A 12,761-nucleotide genomic window follows, 5' to 3' on the forward strand; every position below is an offset into this window, starting at 1 on the left:
TTTCAACCTGTGTGCTCTCTTTATCATCTCAGTACATGAGTATTGATAATTGTTGAGCTTGAAGATAATTCTCTATAATTCTTTTGGTCAAGTCGAAATTCTCTTCCCTTTCCGAGAATCCTATAACTTAAGAGCACAAGCCTCCACATCAATGACGATGGCCATTGACCACTCAAGGGAGAAGAGCGACACGATGCAGGCCAGCTCTGATCATATCGATAATTCACAAGCAGTCCGAAAGAAGGACATTTTCTCTGAGAACGACGTCAGTAACAGCGACTTCGCAATGTCCGAAGAGGAGTTCGTTGCTCACGAGAAGAGCCTGGTGAAGAAACTCGATTATACACTCGTTCCCATGGTAAGTCATTGGACAACAGTAGCTCGAGATTCAATACAAACAATGACAATCTCTAGGTCTGGCTCTTGTATCTTTTTAACTATCTCGATAGAAACAACATTGCGTAAGCTCCAAGTTCCCACCAACCAAATTCACACGACGTCAGTGAACCTCTAACCTTGAATATCTCCGACCAGTCAAGCCCGATTGAGCTCATTTGAGAAGGATCTTAGTCTCACTGGAAACCAGTTTAATGTTGCTGTTTCCGTCCTTAACATTGGCTATATGTTGATGCAGCTTCCCAGGTAGGAAAGTCACATCTGGTTTACTGTCAATGCACGAACGGTATATATACTAACATCTATCAAGTAATATGCTCATAACTCGTACTCGGCCCGGTATTTACATCCCTGCTTGTACAGCCCTGTGGTCGATCGTCTCAGCCGCCACTGCTGGGGCCAGCAACTATACCCACCTCCTCGTCATCCGCTTCTTTCTCGGCATCGCGGAAGCCCCATTCTTCCCTGGAGCCATGTATCTTCTATCTTGTTGGTATCCACGAAAGGAACTAGCATTGCGCACTGCTGTTTTATACTCTGGTGTCCTTCTCGCCACAGCATTCTCTGGGCTCATTGCTGCCGGCGTGCTCTCGGGCCTAGAGGGGGCAAGGGGCATTGCCGGTTGGCAGTGGCTGTTCATCATCGAAGGAGCGGGCAGTTTTACGGCAGCGCTTTTGGCATTTGTGCTACTTCCGGACTTTCCGGGACGAAAGTCAGGTGTTTCCAAGTGGTTGCTCACAGACTCTGAGCAAAGGGTCGCTATTGAGCGCATCCGAAGAGATCGAGTTTCTGTGCCAGAGGCAGACACAAGTGTTCGGAACGGGCTGAAACTTGCAGTGAAAGACCCCCGTACTTGGGTGTTCGTGAGTGATACTAAATGTTGGACTCTTGGGATGACGATTCATCTACTGACATTAGCGTAAAATAGGTGGTTATGTTAACAGCGAATCACTCAGCCTACGGTTTCAACAACTTCTTCCCCACCATCGTCAAGGGCTTCAAGCTTGGAAGCAATACCTTGACCCTCATTCTGACGGCGCCGCCGTACCTTCTTGCCACTCTCGTAGCATTCACAACAGCCTGGTCTTCCGATCGTCATAAAGAGCGCGGATTCCATATTTCCGTGCCGCAAGGCGTCGCATGCGTTGGGTTCATCATCTCAGTCTCAACGATCAACATAGTCGCTCGTTATTTTGCCGCATTTCTTTATATCTGTGGGTGAGTTAAGCGGCGATCATGTTCAAAGGAGGCCATATTGAGCTGATGCATTGGATACAGATGCTTTTCTTCCAACGCCATGGTCTTCTCGTGGGCTAGCTCCACGCTGAACCAGACTCCAGAAAAGAGGGCTTGTGCAACAGCCATCATCAATCTCCTTAGCCAATTAGGCAACATCTGGAGTCCCTACTTTTTCCCTTCAAATGATGGGCCTCGATATGTCATGGCTAACCTGCTGATGATGGCTTCGTCAGCCGTAAGCATTGTCACATGCGTAACCATGAAGATCATGCTTACTAGAGCAAACCATAAGCTCAAGGGAGAGGGCAGAGATACAAGCCTCTTCACTTTGTAACCACTTTATCCATTCAGTTGTGGACAGTATTCTAGAGTAGTATCCGGAACCAAATAAGAACACGAGAAAGTGATTCTCGGTGCCTCGACGTTCAAGGCCCCTGGCATGGGATATTGAAGTTGGTGGTGAGATGCACTGAAAGACTGGATGTCCGGGTTTCCAATTTGGTTTCGCCAACAAACAGAATGCCAAATAAATGATCTCGTCGACGGAGTGAACATCCAAGACCAACCAAGTCTGGTAAAGTAGGTTTCATCATGCTTCAAATCCAAACACGATCACACACCGCTAACAGGGGATAGGAAACCTTAAGAAGAGGTGATGAACTTTAACTGAACACTGCCACAGGGTGAGGGATCGAAAAATGCAGGAGGAGGATGACGAAGTCCGCTGGCCGATGGGCATATGAATCCATAAGAGAAGGTGTTTATTTCCGTAGCCGAGCTTTGCTTGTCTTCAAAGTTTGCTTTGCGATTAGGCCGCGCTTTTCATAGGATCTATCTTACTTGTGCTCCCATTAGTGGAATGACATCAGCGTCTCTGCGGCGATCCCCTGATTTAAAACACGATTTTAATAATTCGGCATTACTGTGCATCAACGCCCTGAACTGGTACGAATATAGGTAGTATCTGTACCTGGCATAGTTCAAGGCCTTAGTTTATGATAAATTCACGTCGCGATTGTTCATGACCTTGATTTAGTCCATGCCCGCGCCGCCAGATGCGTGCTACACATGGGCTTCGACGGCGGAGACGTTCTACTTGAAGTCCGTGTCACATCCGATTGAACCTTAATAAGTCTCAACCATCCAGTAACGATTATGTTAAATTAATTCATCTACTCCTCTCGAATCTCCGCTTCCGCATTCTGTCCCTTTTCTTCTGGAAGTATCTGACCACATCATCATGGGAGGAGAGAAAAAGCCCTTCGAAATCGCCATCATTGGAGGAGGCATAGCAGGAGTGATCCTCGCGATATCGCTCGCCAAGCGCAACGTACCTTGTGTCATTTATGAGAAGGCTCATGCCTATACCGAACTTGGAGTCGGGCTAGGAGTTTCGCCCAATGCTCTCAGGGCGATGACAACTTGCGATCCGGTGGTTCGCGAAGCTCTCGAAACCGTGGCCGAACCTCCTTTCCAGTGGGAGATACTTGATGGCACAGATGAAGCAAACGAGAAAGCCGTTCTTTTCACACTTGGGAACACTACCAGAGGGTTAAGAGGTTGTCACCGGGGTCAGTTCTTGACGCAATTGCTCGAGCACGTACCTGAAGATAAAATACATTACAGTAAACAGCTGGATCATATTGAGGAGCCCAAGGAAGCGGGCACAAGGCTTCGAATGGTCTTTCAAGACGGCTCAGTCGCCGAGGCCGACGGTGTCATCGCATGTGATGGCATCAAATCGCATACGAGAGGTATCGTTATAGGGCACGATCATCCGGCTGCAAAGTGTACTTATACCTACAAGTACACCTACCGCGGTTTGATACCAATGAACAATGCCGTGGATATCCTAGGTCCAGAGAGAGCAAGTAAGTCTGGGTTATGGGTTAGTCAGTCCTTCAGTCACTCTTTATACAGTCTGTCGAAAAAGCGCAATCTGACGATAGATCAGGTCTGCAATGATGCACACATAGTCACCTATCCTGTCGCTCATGGCACGATGCTGAACTTGGTCGCCCACACTTCTACCACTCAGGAGTGGCCAAGCGATACCCAGTTCACGCTGTCTGCTACAGTAGATGACTGCATCAAAGACCTCAAAGCCTTTAGTCCACGAATGCAGAAGGCCATTCAACTGCTCAAAGTGCTCGATAGGGTATGTCTGTCATAAACACATCTTCACCTACATATGCGATGAGTTAACATCCTTTCCAGTGGGCTCTGTTCGATCTAGGTGATCACCCGGTCCCTACATTCGCCAAGGGCCGCATCTGCCTTCTTGGCGATGCAGCACATGCATCTACGCCGCATCAAGGTGCTGGAGCGGGAATATGCATTGAAGACGCAGCAGTTATGGCATCACTTTTGGCTGACGAAAAGGTACGAGACAGCGCTGGCGTTGAGGCTGCTTTTGCTGCATTCGACGCCAGCCGCCGAGAGCGAGGTCAGTGGCTGATTCGGGAGAGTCGGAGGGCAGGAGAACTGTACGATCTCCGAACGGAACATGGAAGAGACTTTGATAAGCTTCGGGAGGAAGTCTATTCGCAGGCTGAGGAGTTGTGGAACTTTGATCTGGAAGGGAACATCAGAGATGCATTGGAGGATATGGGACGTCGCCTCAATGCGAAATAGCGATGAGGCATCTGTTCCATCGACTCTTTTGGTTTCGTTTTGAGTCGTTCCCCGGATGTTTGGGGATTGAAGGTTTCCTGGCAGTGAACATCGGCAACCAAACCGGTAGTAACTAAAGCAAGTGGATAACTGAGAGAGTCGTCAATAAACATTACTCGAGTTCCGCGCACTGTTCAAGCAATGGAGCCACTCAGAATTGTATTCCAATGGTATGATGTCAGATGGGGCTTCAAATGTTACGTAAATGTGGGCTTGATAAAATTCTTTGCCCGGTCCTGTCGATAAGGGTAAAAATACTCCGATGTTTGCTTCTGAATACCTTCAGTCTTTTTGGATTTGGTGTATCGCTTATTACCAACCAACCTTCGGCTTCCAACGAAAATCTACCTCCCAAAAGAGATATCATGCCCGCAGACTTCGACAAACAAAGCTACTGGGGCGAGCGCTTCGCATCCGAGACTCACTTTGAATGGTTGACCTCTTCTGCGACCCTAATGTCGATCGTGGACCCATGTCTCACCAAATTGGACGACTTGGCGCGTATCCTGCAGCTGGGCTTCGGAACAAGCGACCTGCAGAACTATATCCGGGAAAGAGGATTCCAAGATATTACCAACGTCGACTTTGAGCCTCGGGCCATTGATCGCGGCCGGATGCTGGAAAAGCAAGTATTCGGTGACGTGAAAATGCGCTATCTCGTTGCAGATGCCACGCAGCTCCAGCTTACTGATAAGTACGATTTCATCATCGACAAAAGTACGGCGGATGCAATCTCTTGCGGAGGTGAAGAGCCATTGTTGAGAATGGCAAACGGGGTGAGACGACACTTGGCCGACGGGGGCTTCTGGATTTCGTTGAGTTATTCTTTCTGCCGATTCGATGTCGAGAACCTCCCCTTTGACGTGGACGTCATTGCGAAAATTCCTACTCCTAAATTGAAGGCTACCGACCCCGATGTCTACCATTGGTGTTACTTGTTGACACCAAAGACTTTGCAATGAAGGGCCAGTGTCATCAACTGTATTGCCTCGCTTTCAGAAGCACCGGGGACGAGGGTGCACCTTTATTCTCCATCATTAGATACCCAAACAAGATTGCATTTCAAAACACAAAAGACATCAGGAGAGAGCTGAATGTTTCAATATCTATGTTCCTCATTGAATCTATCTAATTTCATAGTCGCCATGTCTTTATAAAACTCCTCTATGCCAATGGCTTTCCCGGCTTGAAAGCAGGGTGAAAAGGATAGTCTGTATAACCTTGCGGAATGGAAGGCGTGTAAAATGTGTCGCGGTCGTACTTGTTCAATGGCAGGCTGTGCTTGATGCGGAATGGCAGGTCCGGGTTGGCCAGGAAATGACGGCCGAAGACGACGGCAACATCCCACTTAGCATACTCCTCATCGACAGCCTTCTGGGCCAGCTCAGGGGAAAATCCACCTGCGACAAGAACAGGCGAAACGTTGTTCCAAATCTCCAAGAGGAACTCAATGCCCTCGATCTTCTCAACATCCTCCCAGTTGTTGACGCGAGACTCAATGACGTGTAGATAGGCAAGCTTGAGCTCCTTTAACTTCTGCGCGAGATAAGAGAATTGAGGTACGGGGTCCTGCATCCTCATCGCCTGGAAAGTGCTGTAAGGGCTGATACGGAATCCGACCTTATCGCCGCCAATCGCTTCGACCAGCGCGGCAGCAACATCAACGGGAAATCTGGCCCGATTCTCGACACTTCCACCCCATTGATCCGTGCGCTGGTTGCAAGTATCTTGAAGGAACTGGTCAACAAGGTAGCCGTTCGCGCCGTGGACCTCGATGCCGTCAAAGCCAGCCGCAATCGCATTCTTCCCAGCCTGCGCAAAGTCCTTGATAGCAGCGGCAATCTCCTCAGCCGTCATCTCACGGGGGACGGGAGAATCGGGGCTAATCGGGACGGCGCTGGAACTTAGGAGAGGATGACCGCCCTCTTTCTCCAGGACGGGGACGACGGCAGCGCGACCGGGTGCGATAAGCTGGGCATAGATGTTGCTGCCCTTTTCGTGTACCGCATCCGTGATCCTCTTCCAACCAGCAATCTGGCGCTCGTTCCAGATGCCCGGCGCGTTGGGGAAGCCGCCGTGCTCCGGAGAGATAAGAACGGCCTCGGCGATGATGAGGGTGCCGGGAACGGCGGCGCGCTGGGTGTAGTACTCGAGGGCGATGTCGAGTGGGATATGGTCTGCGTCGAAGCGGAAACGCGTGAGGGGTGCCATCACCACACGGTGAGACAACTGGGCCTGGCCGACCTTCAACGGCTGGAAGAGCTTGGACGACATGATTTGGACTGAGGGCTTGTCAAGTCTTGGAGAAAAGGTTCCGAGTGTCAGATGAGACGATAGAGATGTGCGTGATAAAAATGACCACTGACTTGGTCTAAACGAGCTGTCAACTTCAAGAGGGCGCCCTGCCCCTCATAAGTAAGCACCTCCATTCCATCCTCACTGTCACTGTGGGTTCATAGAGATGGAGGTTAGCATCTGTTTGGTAGGTCGCAGTGTTCTGCCCCTTGGCGTAACGGCCCAGGACCAGGGGTTTGGGATGGAAGCCATCGGAGCATTTGCAAAAAGCGATTGGTGTTGGAGACATTGGAAAGAGCCTGACCAATGGCATCTCATGCTCGGCCGAGAAGACTCCAAGATCGGTTGGGGTCGAAACGGAGCCTGCCACGGATACGGAGTCCAAGATCATGCTTGCTTAGAAATGCCCAGCACTCCGTGGTGGATTATGTACTTGAACTCCACTTGGGCTGTGGCACGCTGTCGGTGCTACAGCACGGGGGGTTTAGAGGTCGTGCGATGGCTCAGTGTCTCGAAGTAAAGAGTCAAGAATAGCGGATCTTTTCCCTGCATTCAATGAAAAAGCACATAAATGCTGTACTAAAGATGTTTACATGCCAGAAGCACAAACTTAGGACTATACTAAGCCTCTTGATAGTGCAAAAAGTGATTCATAGTGACCGAAAGAGGTATGTAGGATGTAATATGGTGATGACTAGTCAAAAGTTAAACCTACTGATCTACGAATGTTCTATCATAACGCCTAATTCTTTGAGAGACTTATGAAGCCATAACTCCAACGCTATCGATGAATATGCTTGTTAATGTACTCCAACACATAACTCGCGACTGTTTCCCACCCTTCTTGAAAAATCAGTCCATGGCTCATTCCCTTGAACTGCTTGTATTTCACCGGCGCAGGTCCTTTGTATGCGTTGAACTCTTTCCTGACGGTTCTTGCCGTCAATATATGATCCTTCGAAGCTCCTATGAGCAATAAAGGGGCCCTGTCAGGCTTGTCGAATTCGACATAGTGGGGGGCAGCCTCTCCGGCTGTAACATTTGTCGCCAATTGCCAAAGGACCCGAGAATCCGCTGGAATGCAGTATCGCTCCCATAACTTCTTGCTTTCCTCAGCTGTAACGAGGTTGCCAAAGCAATAGTGAAAATGGCTTTCGGATATCGGTGTTGTAGCGTCAGAATGCAACGGGTGAGTGAAAATGGGCATCGCCGTCCTTATGGTGCTCGGTGAAATATAGATGATCCCCGCTGGCTGCGCGGGACACACAGCAACTCCAGCAACCCCAAGCCCTCGCGATAACAGTATCTGGGCGAACAAGCCACCGAACGAATGGCCGATAATGATGGGAGGTTCTGAAAGCTTCTTGATGTATGTCTCGTAGTGGTCCACAATGTCTTCTATTCGATGCAGGGATAACGGCTTCGGATTCTCACGGATCTCTTCATGCGTTCGGCCGTCTACCCCCGGCCAGCCCGGAGCGTGGACCTCAAACCCTCTTTTCTCGAAAAATGGAATCCAGTACTCCCATGAAAGAGGTGTCATCCACAGGCCGTGGATCAGCACAATCGGAGGCTTAAAGAAGTCCATAAAAGCTTGGCTGAACTGCCAAGAAGCATGTCTCTGTGATTCACGTTGATCTCATTCGGGGAGGTTACCGGGACTTTTATGAGTGATGCGCTTTGTGGCTGGCGCTGCTTCATGACGTCAAGACTGTTGTGGAACGCGTCGTTGACAAAAGCCACGTTTTTGACGGAACGCCAAGCGCCTGCCCCGTTATCCGAGGGTTTGGCGCAAACGGCTGCCGGCAAAAGTACCTCAGTCGAAGTTCTTCGATCATCCAAGGTATCTCGATCTGTTAATTGTGTCTCTGATGCATTCCACCCCGAGCTGATGGGACCGGACTTTTTCAACTGAGGCCGCTGACCCAACCAGGCCATTTAGTTATAATGCAAACTTCGAATCATAACCGCGATTACTTTCTAAGGTGACAGGAATTGCAAATGCAGATCTCGGAATCTGGGATTATCAAACGCTCAAATTCTAGTGAGAACTACCCTTTCGATACTTCGGCCCGTCAATGATGGGAAAGGTAGGACCATAGAGTTTCTGTCACAACGTCCGAACTAGTGCCGTCACATGGGATTTGGGCACCAACACAAACTCTTAATAGTGGTTCGCATCGGGAGATTTCCAACTCTATCGCTTAAGTACCTTGAGAAATAGCACACGTTCCATAAATTGCATGTTAAGGGGCAGTACCTACCTCACATCAGTCGATAATGGTTGCAGCTTCGGGTGATAAAGGGAAACGAGATCCAACACGTCTCGTGAAACTTAGCTTTATAATCCCCAACTTCAAGCAGTCGGCAATCAATCACCGGACTGAATATGCCGTGCAGCCTGCAAGCTGTGCTGCCACACGCTCCGTTAAGCTGATGCCCAGTTCCTAAAGCTTCATATAATGGAGCCTAATGGTGTCACTTATCGCGGCCCAAGACCACTGAGGAAGCCAGTTACAGTCAGGGTGAAGACTGTAGAAGTTGACTCTCGATCTTCTAGCCTACGGTCTCCTCTCTCCTCCATGCCTATAAGCGGACATCTGGCGGCAACGGCAGCGGTGTGCACCGGAATTATTAATCTACTGATTTCAAATCAAATGCGTGGAGTCAAAACTCCAATTCCAATTCGAATTAACTAAATTTGGAGTAACAAGAGTATGTGCCTGACGTCGAAGTATATGCCTTATAGAGGTATGAGCCTGGATGTGGATATGTGCCTGAGTCGAAGTTCACGATGTTTAGCCCCACTTTCAACTCAAGGACAGGAGTCCCTAAACCCATGGTCAAACGGACCTCAACTTGAAGCGTGCTTCAACTACTATGGTCTCTTGAAGACTAGTATGCAAGTCTGAATAGGAATTCTATCTTCTTGGGACACTTTAGTTGTCAAAAAAAGGCTATGGTCAGTCAAACAGGCATTCAAGCAAGATTGCTTACCGCCCGTCTTCTAATCACTGCCGGACAAGTAGATGTATCTACTTGCGCATCGCGCCCGGCCAAGCAAGCATACACCATAATCTGGCAGAAATTGAGAACGGTAAGAAATGTATCGCCTATATGTATTTCCTCGAGTAAGTAGGCGTAAATACCGTAGAATTAAACTTAGTTAACGCCGTGTTCCTTGTTCCCAGGCGCTTTTCACACTCAACGGAAAGTGCTAGTCGGCCGCAATCTTAGTCCACTCTTTTCGTACGCCATATCAATCATTTTCATCTGCTTGATCGAGTCCTCTCCGGTAACCCAGTAATGAGTCTCGCGCCCCTTGATCCGGTTGACAAACGCCTCTAGTTGGTACCGGAATGACGTCCACCAGAACTCGCCCAGATCCGGAAGCCCACGTGCGTCTTCGGCGTCTCGATACGTGTACGCTGTGTGAGAACTAGATTCCACCCATTTCTTAATTATCTGGCCGCTGGGCACGTTGCGAATTTTATACGAGTCCTTGACGTCAATTCGATGCCAAGCGACCGCGTGCATAAATCCATGAAGCGTGACCAACCGCGTCCGTGTCTTCTTCTGGGTATCTGGCAAAGTCTTGTCGGAGACTGCAACCTCCTTGTGCGTCACTCTAGCTTCAGAAGGCTTCCAGAAAGCGGGCCCCTTCACAGTGGTTGTAGCATCGCCTGTACCGTTGGGAAATCGAAACTTGGCCTTGAAAGTGTAGTCGCACTCATGGTCATCGTCGTCGACGAAGACTGCAGTATCGCATTCAAGGCACTCTTCGGGTTCTTGACCGAAGATCATGCGCATGACTGCAAAATTGTACGTTCCGAGCGCCATGATGCTACCGCCTCCAAGCTTGTAGTTAGAGTTGAGTTTGTCCGCCGTAGTAAACCAGGCCGGTGCCATGCTGTCAGTATGAACGTGGATAACGTCGGCAGGGGCGATAAAAGTCAGGAACTTATGCAGGGCGGGATGAAACTTGTTGTGCATGGCTTCCAGCAAAACCCTCGGGTTTGGGTGTGTCGGTGACAGTTCCGGCATGTTGAAAAGCATGTTTGCCTCAGTCGCGTTATCGACGGATGGCTTTTCGACTAAAACATGTTTACCAGCTCGTATGGCTCGCACAGACCATTCATAATGCAAGGCGTTGGGTAAGGGGACGAAGACAGCATCAATCTCAGGGTCATCGAGAATATCTTCAAGGCAGATTAGACTTATATGTTCCGTAGATTCTTGACATTGAATGCTTCAAGCTAGGCATACCCTGATATGTGTCCTTGACCTCAGGGATACCGTGTTTCTTGGCAAGGTCTTCGGCGCGAGAACGATCTCTGGCAGCGATTGCCTGAACGATGACTTCAGGGTGTGATAAAGCCGGGGTCAACAATGCCATGGATCTTGTGAAATCAAAGTTAACACCACGATTTCTGGTCACGGAATAGTCGCTGGCACTCACACAATCTTTGCAGCCCCCAAAACGCCAACTCTAATGGCGCCATCTGACTTATTTATCATAGGAGGATGGAATGCCTTGTAAAGACGGGTTGGTAGTAGAGCCATTGTAGCGACTTGGATTGAGTAAGTTGGCCAGCCGGTGTTGAAGCTACAGGATGGAGTAATTGGGAATGGGGAGGCCACGTTGGCAGAAGCTGTCTGCAGGATGTACTTATGATTAATCAATTACATCTGGTCTGCCTGAAATCTAGATTGCACCTCCGACTTCCGGCTGGAGACGGACAAAGTGCTTAGCGCTGTCAGCAATCTAAGGCCCCAAGGTTGCATCGTTAAAGCACTCAATCCTACCACGGCCAGCACCAACGCGACTGAGAAGAGATCGGCAGATTGTGTCCCATCAGCCTCTATGGATACATCGAATGATCCCGAAGAATTCGTCGCGTCTTCTCCACACTTGCTCTTCCGGGAGAGCTTTCAAGTAGACTGGTGCACGGAATATAAAGACAAAGCAACGCAGCTTTACGCAGCCAATGCGAGATTATCTTGCTGCATGTACGCCGCAATCCACCACCTAAAGACTATTGTTGACTTGGAGTGGTTTTTTTTCTTATTTCTGCAAAACCCTCTGCAAGTCCTACATCAGATGTTGCTAGGAGGAAATCCCTTGGACGATCCCGCTTTCTCATGCTACATCAATCATCCGGAACTTTTGAAGTGTGAGTAGCTAATTGAGACATCACAATTTGTCAACAAGATACTCGCGCTGCTTATATATATCATATAAGGACAATGCAATAACGGCTAGCCGAAGTCTTGTCCAATGTTCGATGAACCTTTAATTTGCCAAGTCGTGAAGTCAGACATCGTACTGTTCTCGGGATGGCTTCAAATGCAATAATATCACTTCTTCTTACTTGTTTCCTCGACTCGGGCCATGATAATTGGTTTCTCTGTCAAAGTTCTTTTGCTTGGGTTTAACGTCCGAAACCACATCTCAGTCTGAAGTCCGAACATGCGGATCACCCGAGAGCTTTTGATCTTAAGGCAAATACGCATGTTCAACTCATGCAGTCAGACGAAGCGGGTTTGAATTCAAACTGTAACCGCTCTATAATCAACTATAAACTATAGGAGATCCTACCAACCTGGTGATGAAACGTCTTGGTAATCAAGTCTGATACACGAGTACCAGAGTACCAAGAACAGAGACAACTTGCCTTCGTGCTAGTCCCAACTTCTTCTCTTTGAAAATAGGCATAAGTAGAATGTGAGTGACCATGGTGAACCTGTAGTCAATGCTGAGGAACCTTTCTGGATAGGCTCAGAACAACTTGAGTGTCTGCTCTGGGAGGAAGCGATCACTTGTCGCCAGGATGATTGACTCCTTGCGGAGTGGAACCGAACCGACGTTGGACAATCCATCGTCATCGCTTGTCGCTATTGATGGGTCTTCTTTCCTAGTACATACCAAAATATCTTTGATTTGTGGGATGATCACAGGTTCGACTTGGCACTCGCGCTGACTGATGGAGGTGGTCTACCTGGTACTGTGTTCAATGAGCTCCGAAGAAATCAGTCATCTACATGTACTCGAAGCCGAGTTGCTCAAGTCAGTCGAACATGAACAGTAGGTCGGACATCTCAGAACAGGCGCGTCCAGGGCTACGTACTGATTCATAGTCTTTGCTTTAGTGATAGCC

The 12,761-nt window shown here is 48.9% G+C and overlaps 6 protein-coding genes across 6 annotated transcripts; 3 read left to right on the forward strand and 3 right to left on the reverse strand.

The window, feature by feature from the left end:
- Positions 1 to 286: 286 nt before the first annotated feature.
- BDP55DRAFT_693231 (major facilitator superfamily domain-containing protein) lies at positions 287 to 1,969 on the forward strand (the record flags this gene model as incomplete). Its single annotated transcript, XM_060577201.1, has 6 exons — positions 287 to 358; positions 415 to 461; positions 535 to 642; positions 707 to 1,259; positions 1,325 to 1,614; positions 1,675 to 1,969. 6 exons carry the CDS (start codon positions 287 to 289, stop codon positions 1,967 to 1,969), a joined length of 1,365 nt encoding a protein of 454 aa, XP_060430448.1.
- Positions 1,970 to 2,694: 725 nt separating this feature from the next.
- Positions 2,695 to 4,412, forward strand: BDP55DRAFT_714683 (uncharacterized protein). Its single transcript, XM_060578275.1, has 3 exons — positions 2,695 to 3,523; positions 3,590 to 3,793; positions 3,853 to 4,412. Exons 1-3 carry the CDS (start codon positions 2,876 to 2,878, stop codon positions 4,267 to 4,269), a joined length of 1,269 nt encoding a protein of 422 aa, XP_060430449.1. The 5' UTR covers positions 2,695 to 2,875; the 3' UTR covers positions 4,270 to 4,412.
- Positions 4,413 to 4,565: 153 nt separating this feature from the next.
- Positions 4,566 to 5,399, forward strand: BDP55DRAFT_661250 (uncharacterized protein). Its single transcript, XM_060574703.1, has one exon. It carries the CDS (start codon positions 4,674 to 4,676, stop codon positions 5,268 to 5,270), a length of 597 nt encoding a protein of 198 aa, XP_060430450.1. The 5' UTR covers positions 4,566 to 4,673; the 3' UTR covers positions 5,271 to 5,399.
- A 21-nt stretch (positions 5,400 to 5,420) lies between these two features.
- BDP55DRAFT_661251 (NADH:flavin oxidoreductase/NADH oxidase) lies at positions 5,421 to 6,830 on the reverse strand. The gene has a single exon (XM_060574704.1). It carries the CDS (start codon positions 6,580 to 6,582, stop codon positions 5,473 to 5,475), a length of 1,110 nt encoding a protein of 369 aa, XP_060430451.1. The 5' UTR covers positions 6,583 to 6,830; the 3' UTR covers positions 5,421 to 5,472.
- Positions 6,831 to 7,243: 413 nt separating this feature from the next.
- BDP55DRAFT_661252 (arylesterase) lies at positions 7,244 to 8,227 on the reverse strand. The gene has a single exon (XM_060574705.1). The coding sequence runs from the start codon at positions 8,189 to 8,191 to the stop codon at positions 7,385 to 7,387; it is 807 nt and encodes a 268-aa protein (XP_060430452.1). The 5' UTR covers positions 8,192 to 8,227; the 3' UTR covers positions 7,244 to 7,384.
- Positions 8,228 to 9,714: 1,487 nt separating this feature from the next.
- Positions 9,715 to 11,222, reverse strand: BDP55DRAFT_767698 (putative oxidoreductase). The gene is made up of 3 exons (XM_060580998.1): positions 11,063 to 11,222; positions 10,870 to 11,003; positions 9,715 to 10,802 (listed from the first exon to the last, which is right to left on the reverse strand). The coding sequence occupies exons 1-3, from the start codon at positions 11,164 to 11,166 to the stop codon at positions 9,808 to 9,810; spliced, it is 1,233 nt and encodes a 410-aa protein (XP_060430453.1). The 5' UTR covers positions 11,167 to 11,222; the 3' UTR covers positions 9,715 to 9,807.
- Between the last annotated feature and the right edge of the window lie 1,539 nt (positions 11,223 to 12,761).

Source organism: Colletotrichum godetiae, assembly GCF_030913485.1.
Source record: "Colletotrichum godetiae strain CBS 193.32 chromosome Unknown BDP55scaffold_17, whole genome shotgun sequence".
Lineage (NCBI taxonomy): Eukaryota > Fungi > Ascomycota > Sordariomycetes > Glomerellales > Glomerellaceae > Colletotrichum > Colletotrichum godetiae.